Source organism: Scyliorhinus canicula, chromosome 2 (genome assembly GCF_902713615.1).
Source record: "Scyliorhinus canicula chromosome 2, sScyCan1.1, whole genome shotgun sequence".
In the NCBI taxonomy this organism is placed as follows: domain Eukaryota; kingdom Metazoa; phylum Chordata; class Chondrichthyes; order Carcharhiniformes; family Scyliorhinidae; genus Scyliorhinus; species Scyliorhinus canicula.
In genome coordinates this window covers 224,193,011-224,205,750 of record NC_052147.1, presented here as the reverse complement: position 1 = coordinate 224,205,750, position 12,740 = coordinate 224,193,011, and the positions used below count along the sequence as shown (strand labels likewise).

At 45.7% G+C, this 12,740-nt stretch overlaps 1 protein-coding gene across 3 annotated transcripts in view; it reads right to left on the bottom strand.

Moving 5' to 3' along the window:
- Positions 1–12,740, bottom strand: part of LOC119961978 (sodium-driven chloride bicarbonate exchanger-like) — a 466,097-nt gene that overhangs the window by 36,911 nt on the left and 416,446 nt on the right. For all 3 annotated transcript variants that reach the window (XM_038789664.1, XM_038789662.1, XM_038789663.1), the window contains 2 exons: positions 868–1,041; positions 345–467 (listed from right to left, as the gene is read on the bottom strand). In XM_038789664.1, the coding sequence (XP_038645592.1) occupies positions 345–467; positions 868–1,041 (297 nt within the window). The remainder of the gene's footprint in view (positions 1–344; positions 468–867; positions 1,042–12,740) is intronic.

The window sequence follows — 12,740 nt, the reverse complement described above, 5'->3', positions numbered from 1 at the left end:
ATACCTGAAGGCTTGTGGTCGGGAATCAGCACCTGAGAGGGGAGAAGTGAAAGAAGGCACCGGAAAAGAAGTGAGTGGTCCAGCAGGGCTAAAATAAAGTAAAAAGTGAAAAAAGAGCAAAGGAGTGATGAGATGGGTAGATGTACATTAAAGTTGTACAAAGCCACCCATCTGAGCTGAGCAATTTAAACAATACAAGCCCAGCAGGTCTGAAAATGAGAGAGGACATCAAGTTGGCACACTTTCAGCAGGTGAGACTGTTTAACTTTCCTCTTCTAGGCACTCTATTGTGACACATACGTTCGGCAGTGCAGACAAGGAAACCAACAAATTGAGTCTCTTACTTCTTTTTCTTCATCTTCTAATTTTTTCTTTTTACTCTCGGGCATCAAATCATCCAGCCAGCTCAGCTCTCGTTTAGTGAAGATGAAATCCATCAATTTCCGTATAAACACGAGGGCCAAAACCTGAAACAGGTGCAAGTTTCAGCAGTCATCAAGCAAAGAAAAACTAGAAAAAAGTGTTGCTTAGCATGGAAAAGCGTAACTGTGAAACAAATTAGAAATAACCTCTGCTATTTTTGAAATGTAATAAATCCTCCATTGATGCATCACTTTTTAAATCATTTCCTGTGTATATGTTCAAAAATGCATGCAAACTGTTTTATTCATGAGCATTTTAATAAACCTTTACTTGTTTCTAAAGTTTAAGTGAAGCAAATAGATACAACGATCAATTTATATCATTACTTTAAAAGCATCATCACCAAAATAGTTTTTAAAGTAAAGCAGGTCCATTAAACTGATCTGCATTTTGGTTTCATTTCTAAAATAAATTGGGGGTATCTTTATTATTGTAGTTTCATACCATCATAGGAAAGACAATGGCAGCCCGGGAAGCTTTTATTATCCAGAGAATAATTAAGCAAGAAGCTTGGATCACAGTGAAGAGATGGACTTTCCGAAGAGGCACATGCCTTAGGTAGATAAAATCTGGTTGGTGCTTTGCAGGCATCCCAAAGAGCTTCAACCGATCAAATAACTGTAAAAAGGACAAATATCATTCTTGAATAACTTATAGTAAAAACTTGATCGAAGATTTATCGTAATATTCAAGGATTGCCAATCCTGGAATTTCTCTCTTTGTGACACGAATGTTCCATAGAAATGTATTTTAATTGCTCAATGGTACTTTCAAAAATCAACAGTTAAACAATTGGAAATAAATCAATAAATTGAAATAAAAGTGATATAGAACATAGAACAGTACAGCTTAGTACAGGCTCTTCAGCCCATGATGTTGCGCCGACCATTTATCCGAATCTAAGCTCAACCTAACCTATACCCCTTCAATTTACTGCTGTCCATGTGCTTGTCTAAGTGTCATTTAAATGTCCCTAATGACACTGACTCCACCACCTCTGCTGGCAGTGCATTCCACACACCCACCACTCTCTGTGTAAAGAACCTACCTCTGACATCTCCCCTATACCTTCCTCCAATCACTTTAATATTATGTCCGCTCGTGACAGCCATTTCCACCCTGGGGAAAAGTATCTGGCTATCCACTCTATCCATGCCTCTCATCACCTTGTACACCTCTATCAAGTCACCTCTCTGCCTTCTTCGCTCTAGTGAGAAAAGCCCTAGCTCCCTCAACCTTTCTTCATAAGACATGCCCTCCAGTCCAGGCAGCATCCTGGTAAATCCCCTCTGTACCCTCTGTAAATCATCCACATCCTTCCTATTATGGGGCGACCAGAACTGGACACAATATTCCAAGTGTGGTCTAACTAGGGTTTTATAAAGCTGCAGCAAAACTTTGCGGCTCTTAAACTTAATCCCCCTGTTAATGAAAACAAAGACACCACATGCCTTCTTAACAACCCTGGGTGGCAACTTTGAGGGTTCTATGTACATGGACCCCAAGATCCCTCTGTTCCTCCACAATTCCAAGAATCATGTCTTTAACCCTGTATTCAGCATTCAAATTCGACTTTCCAAAATGAATCACTTCACATTTCTCAAGGTTGAACTCCATCTGCCACTTCTCAACCCAGCTCAGCATCCTGTCAATGTCCTGTTGTAACCGGTAACAACCCTCAACACTATCTACAACTCCACCAACCTTCATGTCATTGGCAAACTTACTAACCCATCCTTCCACTTTCTCATCCAAGTCATCTATAAAAACCACAAAGAACACAGGTCCCAGAATAGATCCTTGCGGGATACCACTGGTCACCGACCTCCAGGCGGAATACTTTCCATCCACTACCACTCGCTGTCTTCTTTCGGCCAGCCAATTCTATATCCAGACAGCCAAATTTCCCTGTATCCCATGCCCCCTAACTTTCTGAATGAGCCTACGATGGGGAACCTTATCAAATGCCTTACTGAAATCCATATACACATCCACTGCCCGACCTTCGTCAATGTGTCTCGTCACATCCTCAGAGAATTCAATGAGGCTTGTGAGGCATGACCTGCCCCTCACAAAGCTATGCTATCTTTAATCAAACTATGTTTTTCTAAATAATCATAAATCCTATCTCTCAGAATCCTTTCCAATATTTTGCTCACCACAAACGTAAGACTCATGGGTCTGTAATTCCTAGGGATTTCCCTATTCCCTTTCTTGAACAGGGGAACAACATTCGTCTCCCTCCAATCATCTGGTACTACTCTAGTGGAGAGTGAGGACGCAAAGATCATCGCCAACGGCACAGCAATCTCCTCCCTCGCCTCCCGTAGTAACCTTGGGTATATCCCGTCAGGCCCAGGGGACTTGTCTATCCTGATGCTTTTCAAAATTTCCAGCACATCCTCCTTAATATCAACCTGTTCGAGTCTATTAACCTGGTTCACACTGTTCTCATGAGCAACCAGGTCCCTCTCTCTCATAAATACTGAAGCAAAATATTCATTTAGGGCCTTCCCTACTTCCTCAGACGCCAGGCACAAGTTCCCTCCATTATCCTTGATCGACCCTACTTTCACTCTGATCATCCTCTTATTTCTCACGTAAGTGTAGAACGCCTTGGGTGTTCCCTAATCCTTCCCACCAGGGCTTTTTCTTGCCCCTTCTAGCTCTCCTCAGTCAATTTTTGAGTTCCTTCATGGCTACCTTGTAACCTCTAGAGCCGGGCCAGATCCTTGCTTCCTCAACCTTACATAAGCTTCCTTCTTCCTCTTGACTAGAAGCTCCACTTCTCTTGTCATCCAAGGCTCCTTCACCTTACCATTCCTTCCTCGTCTCAGTGGGACAAAACTATCCAGCACTCGCAGCAAGTGCTCCTTAAACAACCCCCATATTACTGTTGTGCATTTCCCCAAGAACAATTGTTCGCAGTTTATGCTCCTCAGCTCCTGTCTAATGGCAGTATAATTTTCCCTCCCCCAATTAAATACTTTCCCATACTGCCTGTTCCTATCCCTCTCCATGACTATGGTAAAGGTCAAGGGGTTGTGGTCACTGTCACCGAAATGCTCTCCCACCGAGGCATCTGACACCTGGCCTGGTTTGTTGCTGAGCACCAAGTCCAATATGGCCTCCCCCCTAGTCGGCCTATCTACATATAGAGTCGGGAATCCTTCCTGTACACACCTGACAAAATCTGCTCCATCCAAACAATTTGCACTAAGGAGGTTCCAGTCAATATTAGGGAAGTTGAAGTCACCCATCACAACAACTCTGTTACTTCTGCACTTTTTGAAGATCTGCCGCCAAATCTGTTCCTCTATCTCTCTGCTGCTATTGGGGGATCTACAGAAAACTCCCAATAAAGTGACTGCTCCTTTCTTGTTTCTGACTTCCACCCATACTGACTGAGTAGACAAACCCTCCTCAACTACCTCCTTTTCTGCAGCTGTGGTGCACTCTCTAATTAACAGTGCCGCTCCCCGTCCTCTTTTACCTCCCTCCCTATTTTTCTGAAAACATCTAAACCCCAGAACATCTAACAACCATTCCTGCCCCTGTGAAATCCATGTCTCCGTAATGGCCACAACATCATGGTTCCAAGTGCTGATCCATGCTCTAAGTTCATCTCCCTTATTCATGACACTCCTTACATTGAAACAGACTCACTTTAAAGCATTCCACTGAGTGCAACTTTCCCCTATCAACTGTCTATCCTTCCTCACAGACTTGCTGCATGCTATTTCTGCCTGTTCAACAGCTACCCTATCCTCTGATCCATAGCTCTGGTTCCCATCCCCCTGCCAAACTAATTTAAACCCTTCCAAAGAGCTCTAGCAAACCACCCACCCAGGATATTGGTGCCCCTCCAGTTTAGGTGCAATCCGTCCTTCATTTACAGGTCCCGCCTTTCCCAAAAGATATCCCAATATTCAACATATCTGAAGCCTTCCCTCCTGCACTAGCCCTGTAGCCACGTGTTCAGCTGTACTCGCTCTCTGTTCCTTGCCTCACTTTCACGTGGCACCGATAGTAATCCTGAGGTCACTACTCTGCTTGTCCTGCTCTTTAGTTTCCAACCTAACTCCCTAAAATCACTTTTTAGATCCTCATCCCTTTTCTCAGCTATGTCGTTGGCGCCTATGTGCACCAAGACTCCTGGTTGCTCCCCCTCCCCCTTAAAATCCTGTAGACTCGATCCGAGACATTCCTGGCCCTGGTACCTGGGAGGCAACATACCTTCCGGGGAGTCTTGTTCGCAATCACAGAATCTCCTATCCATTCCCCTAATCATTGAGTCTCCTATCACTATTGCTTTTCTATTCTTCCCCCTTCCCTTCAGAGCCACAGAGCCAAGCTCAGGCCAGAGACTGGCGGATAAGGCCTTTTCCCCCGGTAGGTCATCCTGCCCAACACCATCCAAAACGATATACTTGTTTTGAAGGGGACTGGCCATGAGGGATCCCTGCACTGTTTGCGCCTTCATTTTCCTTCCCCTGACTGTAACCCAGCTACTCTTGTCCTGTACCTTGGGTGTGGCTACCTCCATGTAACTCTTCACTATCACCCCCTCTGCCTCCCGGATGATCCAAAGTTCATCCAGCTCCAGCTCCAGTTCCCTAACGCGGTCTCTGAGAAGCTGGAGTTGGGTGCACTTCCCGCAGGTATAGTCAGTGGGGATACCGGTGGTATCCCTCACCACCCACATCCTACAGGAGGCGCATGCAACTGCCCTAGCCTCCATCCCCTCTGATGTTACAGAATGTAGCTGTGCTGTGAACCAACTGGAACTCTGCCCTCCGACTCTGCTCCCAGTCAGCTGCACTGTATGTAAACCCCGGCTCCCTTCACACTCTTTCAGGAAATGTAGGAAACAAAATGAAAGGAGCACCTTGCTCCCTCAGTCACCAAACGCTCACTATAGCACTCAAATGTACCCAAATTCAGCACTCAGCGCAAACAAAGTCTGCACTGTAGCTGGCTCACCTTTATACTGTGACTCTAGCCTCTGAAAACTGGCCTAATCCAATTAACTAATTAACAAGCTCCAGCTGCAAGTAGAACCTTTGTTTAAAGCTGATTGAAAATTCACATTCTTCTAAACCAAACAGCAACTTTTAAGTTAATTAACTAAATAAAAGAAAGACTAGACTTTAGATAAAAATGAACCCTTAATGTCCCTCAGTTACCAAACTCTCACTATAGCACTCAAAGGCACTCAAATTCAGCACTCAGTGACACAAGGACACAAAGCTGATATAATTCAGCTTTGATTTTACATTTGCATGCACAGAACTTTTGGGTTAATGTTACTCAAGTATGAAATGACAGTTCATTTAGGATGAGGTGGACTAACGTTTGCAACGACTTAAATTTTACTTCATACATGGCAGAAGCAGTCATGGTGATCCAATTTTTTGGCAGCATCTTATGCACACATGCAGCTGGCAGCTTTAGGTTGGATAACATTTGCACTAAATATCAGGGTTCCACAATGAGAGACTGCTGTACCCTCCAAAGAATAATATAAATACGGGCTTATTTTTATCTACCTTTATCATTGTAGCGGTCATTATAAGGGAAAAGCTGTAGAAGACACAGTTTGCTACAATATCTTTATATCCCTTAAACAGACTGTATTTAAAGACTTCTCTTGATCTGATCTGTTGAGACATTCATACCTTTAACTTAATGTTGCAATGGTCTATTGCACCAACACCCTCACTGCTACTCTCTTTAGGTCTTATCTGTTGATGTCTCCAAAGAATCATGAGCCAAAGCACCAATCAAATACCGTAGTCTTGAGTAGCCAACCAATGAGTCAACCAGTCTCTTCAAATAATGTGGAACCTACAAATGCTGCAGAATAATGTAAATCATGGCAGCTCCAAAGCAGTAGTATTATTGTACATGATTTTGCACCTCTAGTCGCAGACCAGCTGTATATTTAAGAAATGGAACTCCTTTTTTGCCTAATGGTGGCACTGAAATGGATTGCTCAGATGTCATACTGGCAATTATGGAGCAGAGACTCTAAGGGAAATTTTGAGATTGCATTAGCCATCAGCAAGAACGGTGACATGGGTAAAAAGTCTGGCAAGAATTGGGAAATGCGATTCTCGCCAATAAGATCACGTTATCGATTTTCCATGCCCCTCATCCGATACTGTAACAGAGGGCGCGATTCTCCGCTCCCACGCTGGGTGGGAGAATCGCGGGAGGGCCGCTCTGGCACCCCCCGCGATTCTCCCAACCCCCCCCACAAAATGGCGTGTCGCGTTTTGCGACAGGCCGCTCGGAGAATCGCGGGCCGCTGTGATTCTCCGACCCGGATGGGCCGAGCGGCCTGCCGTTCCCGACCGGTTCACGCCGGCGGCAACCACACCTGGTCGCTGCCGGCGTGAACATGGCGCCAAAAGCTGGTTTGTGGCTTGTGGGGGGCGGAGAGGGGAGTGAGCACCACGACCGTGCTCGGGAGGGGACTGGCCCGCGATCGGTGCCCACCGATCATCGGGCCGGCGTCTCAAAGGGATGCACTCTTCCCCCTCCGCCGCCCCGCAAGATCAAGCCGCCACATCTTGCGGGGCAGCGGAGGGAAGACGGCAACCGCGCATGCGTGCCTGACGTCATTAGGCGCGCCGGCCGCGTCACTCTCGGCGCGCCGGGCCTTAACGCAAGCGACAAGGCCCCGCGGCCGAGATTTACGGCACAGCCTTCCTATCCCACCGGGGGGGGGGGGGGGGGGGGGGAAGAATAGGGGTCGAGGAGCGGCCTCTCTGGGTTTCACGACGGCGTCGGGCCTTGCGGAGAATTCCACCCAGAGTTTCCACCATGGATGGTTGAGAACCTCATTTACCTAAATCTACATATATTTAGCCGGGACTTTTCAGCCCCCACTGAATAATCATTGGATGCCAACATGACATTCGTCGGCCAATTTACAACAGCTGTATAAAAACGCGATTCTGGTGACCTCACCAACGAGGGGGATATATAAGAACATAAGAACTAGGAGCAGGAGTAGGCCATCTGGCCCCTCGAGCCTGCTCCGCCATTCAATGAGATCATGGCTGATCTTTTGTGGACTCAGCTCCACTTTCCGGCCCGAACACCATAACCCTTAATCCCTTTATTCTTCAAAAAACTATCTATCTTTACCTTAAAAACATGTAATGAAGGAGCCTCAACTGCTTCACTGGGCAAGGAATTCCATAGATTCACAACCCTTTGAGTGAAGAAGTTCCTCCTAAACTCAGTTCTAAATCTACTTCCCCTTATTTTGAGGCTATGCCCCCTAGTTCTGCTGTCACCCGCCAGTGGAAACAACCTGCCCGCATCTATCCTATCTATTCCCTTCATAATTTTAAATGTTTCTATAAGATCCCCCCTCATCCTTCTAAATTCCAATGAGTACAGTCCCAGTCTACTCAACCTCTCCTCATAATCCAACCCCTTCAGCTCTGGGATTAACCTAGTGAATCTCCTCTGCACACCCTCCAGCGCCAGTACGTCCTTTCTCAAGTAAGGAGACCAAAACTGAACACAATACTCCAGGTGTGGCCGCACTAACACCTTATACAATTGCAACATAACCTCCCTAGTCTTAAACTCCATCCCTCTAGCAATGAAGGACAAAATTCCATTTGCCTTCTTAATCACCTGTTGCACTTGTAAACCAACCTTCTGTGACTCATGCACTAGCACACCCAAGTCTCTCTGAACAGCGGCATGCTTTAATATTTTATCGTTTAAATAATAATCCCGTTTGCTCTTATTCCTACCAAAATGGATAACCTCACATTTGTCAACATTGTATTCCATCTGCCCATTCACTTAACCTAGATCCAAATCCCTCTGCAGACTTCCAGTATCCTCTGCACTTTTCGCTTTACCACTCATCTTAGTGTCATCTGCAAACTTGGACACATTGCCCTTGGTCCCCAACTCCAAATCATCAATGTAAATTGTGAACAATTGTGGGCCCAACACGGATCCCTGAGGGACACCACTAGCTACTGATTGCCAACCAGAGAAACACCCATTTATCCCAACTCTTTGCTTTCTATTAATTAACCAATCCTCTATCCATGCTACTACTTTACCCTTAATGCCATGCATCTTTATCTTATGCAGCAACCTTTTGTGTGGCACCTTGTCAAAGGCTTTCTGGAAATCCAGATATACCACATCCATCGGCTCCCCGTTATCTACTGCACTGGTAATGTCCTCAAAAAATTCCACTAAATTAGTTAGGCACGACCTGCCTTTTACGAACCCATGCTGCGTCTGCCCAATGGGACAATTTCTATCCAGATGCCTCGCAATTTCTTCCTTGATGATAGATTCCAGCATCTTCCCTATTACCGAAGTTAAACTCACTGGCCTATAATTTCCTGCTTTCTGCCTACCTCCTTGTTTAAACAGTGGCGTCACGTTTGCTAATTTCCAATCCACCGGGACCACCCCAGAGCCTAGTGAATTTCGGTAAATTATCACCAGTGCATCTGCAATTTCCCTAGCCATCTCTTTTAGCACTCTGGGATGCATTCCATCAGGGCCAGGAGACTTGTCTACCTTTAGCCCTATTAGCTTGCCCATCACTCCCTCCTTAGTGATAACAATCATCTCAAGGTCCTCACCTGTCATAGCCTCATTTCTATCAGTCACTGGCATGTTATTTGTGTCTTCCACTGTGAAGACCGACCCAAAAAACCTGTTCAGTTCCTCAGCCATTTCCTCATTTCCCATTATTAAAACTCCCTTCTCATCCTCTAAAGGACCAATATTTACCTTAGCCACTCTTTTTTGTCTTATATATTTGTAAAAACTTTTACTGTCTGTTTTTATATTCTGAGCAAGTTTACTCTCATACTCTATTTACTCTTCTTTATAGCTTTTTTAGTAGCTTTCTGTTGCCCCCTAAAGATTTCCCAGTCCTCTAATCTCCCAGCAATCTTTGCCACTTTATATGCTTTTTCCTTCAATTTGATACTCTCCCTTATTTCCTTAGATATCCACAGTCGATTTTCCCTCTTTCTTCCGTCCTTCCTTTTTGTTGGTATAAACCTTTGCTGAGCACTGTGAAAAATCGCTTGGAAGGTTCTCCACTGTTCCTCAACTGTTCCACCATAAAGTCTTAGCTCCCAGTCTACCTTAGCTAGTTCTTCTCTCATCCCCTTGTAATCTCCTTTGTTTAAACACAAAACACTAGTATTTGATTTTACTTTCTCACCCTCCATCTGTATTTTAAATTCCACCATATTGTGATCGCTCCTTCCGAGAGGATCCCTAACTATGAGATCATGAATCAATCCTGTCTCATTACACAGGACAAGATCTAGGACCGCTTGTTCCCTCGTAGGTTCCATTACATACTGTTCTAGGAAACTATCGCGGATACATTCTATAAACTCCTCCTCACAGTTGCCTTGACCGACCTGGTTAAACCAATCGACATGTAGATTAAAATCCCCCATGATAACTGCTGTACCATTTCTACATGCATCAGTTATTTCTTTGTTTATTGCCTGCCCCACCATCTTGTTACTATTTGGTGGCCGATAGACTACTCCTATCAGTGACTTTTTCGCCTTACTATTCCTGATTTCCACCCAAATGGATTCAACCTTATCCTCCATAGCACCGATGTCATCCCTTACTATTGCCCGGATGTCATCCTTAAATAACAGAGCAACACCACCTCCCTTACCATCCACTCTGTCCTTCCGAATAGTTTGATACCCTCGGATATTTAACTCCCAGTCGTGACCATCCTTTAACCATGTTTCCGTAATAGCCACTAAATCATAGTCCTTCACGATGATTTGTGCCACCAACTCATTTACTTTATTCCGAATACTACGAGCATTCAGGTAAAGTACACTTATGTTGGTTTTTTTACCTCTGTTTTGAATCTTAACATCTCCAGTTTTATTCCTTTTGTTATTACTGGGCCTATTCACTGTGCTCCCCTCAGTCACGGTACCTTGTACTGTCGCCCTTATGGATTTCTGACTATGTCTTCTCTGCCTTGCACTTTTCCCCTTACTTCCTTTTGTTTCTGTCCCTGTTTTACTACCTTCCAACTTCCAGCATTGGTTCCCATCCCCCTGCCACATTAGTTTAAACCCTCCCCAACAGCTCTAGAAAACACCCCCCCTAGGACATCGGTTCCAGTCCTGCCCAAGTGCAGACCGTCCGGTTTGTACTGGTCCCACCTCCCCCAGAACCGGTCCCAATGCCCCAGGAATTTGAATCCCTCCCTCTTGCACCATCTCTCGAGCCACGCATTCATCCTATCTATCCTGACATTCCTACTCTGACTAGCTCGTGGCACTGGTAGCAATCCTGAGATTATTACCTTTGAGGTCCTACTTTTTAGTTTAACTCCTAACTCCCTGAATTCCGCTTGTAGGACCTCATCCCGTTTTTTACCTATATCGTTGGTGCCTATGTGCACCACGACAGCTGGCTGTTCACCCTCCCCCCCCAGAATGTCCTGCAGCCGCTCCGAGACATCCTTGACCCTTGCACCAGGGAGGCAACATACCATCCTGGAGTCTCGATTGCGTCCACAGAACCGCCTGTCTATTCCCCTTACGATCGAGTCCCCTATCACTATAGCCCTGCCATTTTTCTTCCTGCCCTGCTGTGCAGCAGAGCCAGCCACGGTGCCATGAACCTGGCTGCTGCTGCCTTCCCCTGGTGAGCCATCTCCCTCAACAGTATCCAAAGCGGTATATCTGTTTTGCAGGGAGATGACCGCAGGGGACACCTGCACTGCCTTCCTACTCTTGCTCTTTCTTTTGGTCACCCATTTTCTATCTCCCTCAGTAACCTTCACCTGCGGTGTGACCAACTCGCTAAACGTGCTATCCACGACCTCCTCAGCATCGCGGATGCTCCAAAGTGAGTCCATCCGCAGCTCCAGAGCCGTCAAGCGGTCTAACAAGAGCTGCAACTGAACACACTTCTTGCACGTGAAGGAGCCAGGGACAGTGGACGTGTCCCTGAGCTCCCACATCGCACACGAGGAGCATGACACGGGTCTGGGATCTCCTGCCATGTCTTAAACCCTTGGTAAACTTAAACAACTACAATTTCAAAATAAAAATAAATAAATTAGACAATGACAATGACAATATCGGAGGTGAGCGCTCAGGTTACCATCACCCTCCATGGTGGCAATTGCAGAGGGACACTGGGGAGGAGGGAGGGAAGGGGTCGGGTCACATGCAGATCTCAGTGGCCCTTCATGACTGTGAGCATCTAGATTTAAGCATAAAAGCAAATTACTGCAGATGCTAGAATCTGAAGAGAAAATGCTGGAAAATCTCAGCGGATTATCTCTAGATTTAAAGGGGTCTGTCGACTAGTTTGCAGGCAGTGCTTCCCATGTCTTCCTTGCTGGGCTTGCAATGGTATCACCACTGAGGTGTTGCCCTTCTGGAGTGGCAGCTGGAAAGTAAGTGGGAGCTGGAAAGTAAGTGGGAGCAGACAAAATCACTGGGTCAGTACAGGGTGTGACTGCGAGGTTTCTGGATTGAGTCCTATGACATGCCAAGCTGCATGAGCAGAGTGCGGAACTCTGATAAGGGGTGGTTCGTGAGGGCAGAAGAATCCTGACGGCATGAGCTGTCTGGAAGTATAAGGCCACTAGTTATGGAAGCCAGGCTGTCAGGGGTTAATGTATGGATGGCTGGCTGTTCAAGTTGGAAGGCTTATTCAATCCGCAGCCAATGAGACCTGGGGGAATGAGGGTGCGCTCTAAGCATGAAGCTGACTGTAAATTGCAGTCTTCACATGCATCGGGTGAGCCTTGCCTGCCACAAGGGGAAGCCAGTTGCCTAATCAGTTCCCTGACACTTCTGTAACAAGTCAATCATGCCAATTTAGTCAGAATTGCAATGCATGAATGTGTCACTGATTGGCATCCAATAGCTAATCCTTTTTGTTTGATGTTTTAAAACTCATTTGTGATTCGCTTTTTTGTTTAAGGCCCTTTAAGGGACTGTCCCTTTAATTTGACTCTTATTTATTTGATTTAATGTACTCGGTTATTTATGTTGATCAATACAGTTAGAAGCTCAGCCCCCAAGCATTGAACGCCAAGGTTAATGCTCTTGGCTCCATAAGTGACACAGGTGTGGTCTCCAATACAAATCATTATGGTGAAGTCACTCATCAGTCACCCCATTCACGACACGATGGGTGACAACAACCCATTCCCCAATCAGGTTATAACACAGGTCCATTGAATGCGCTCAACTGCCCTCACTCTTGGGGGAGTCACGTGACCCGCTGAGGCTATCAAGGGTCAA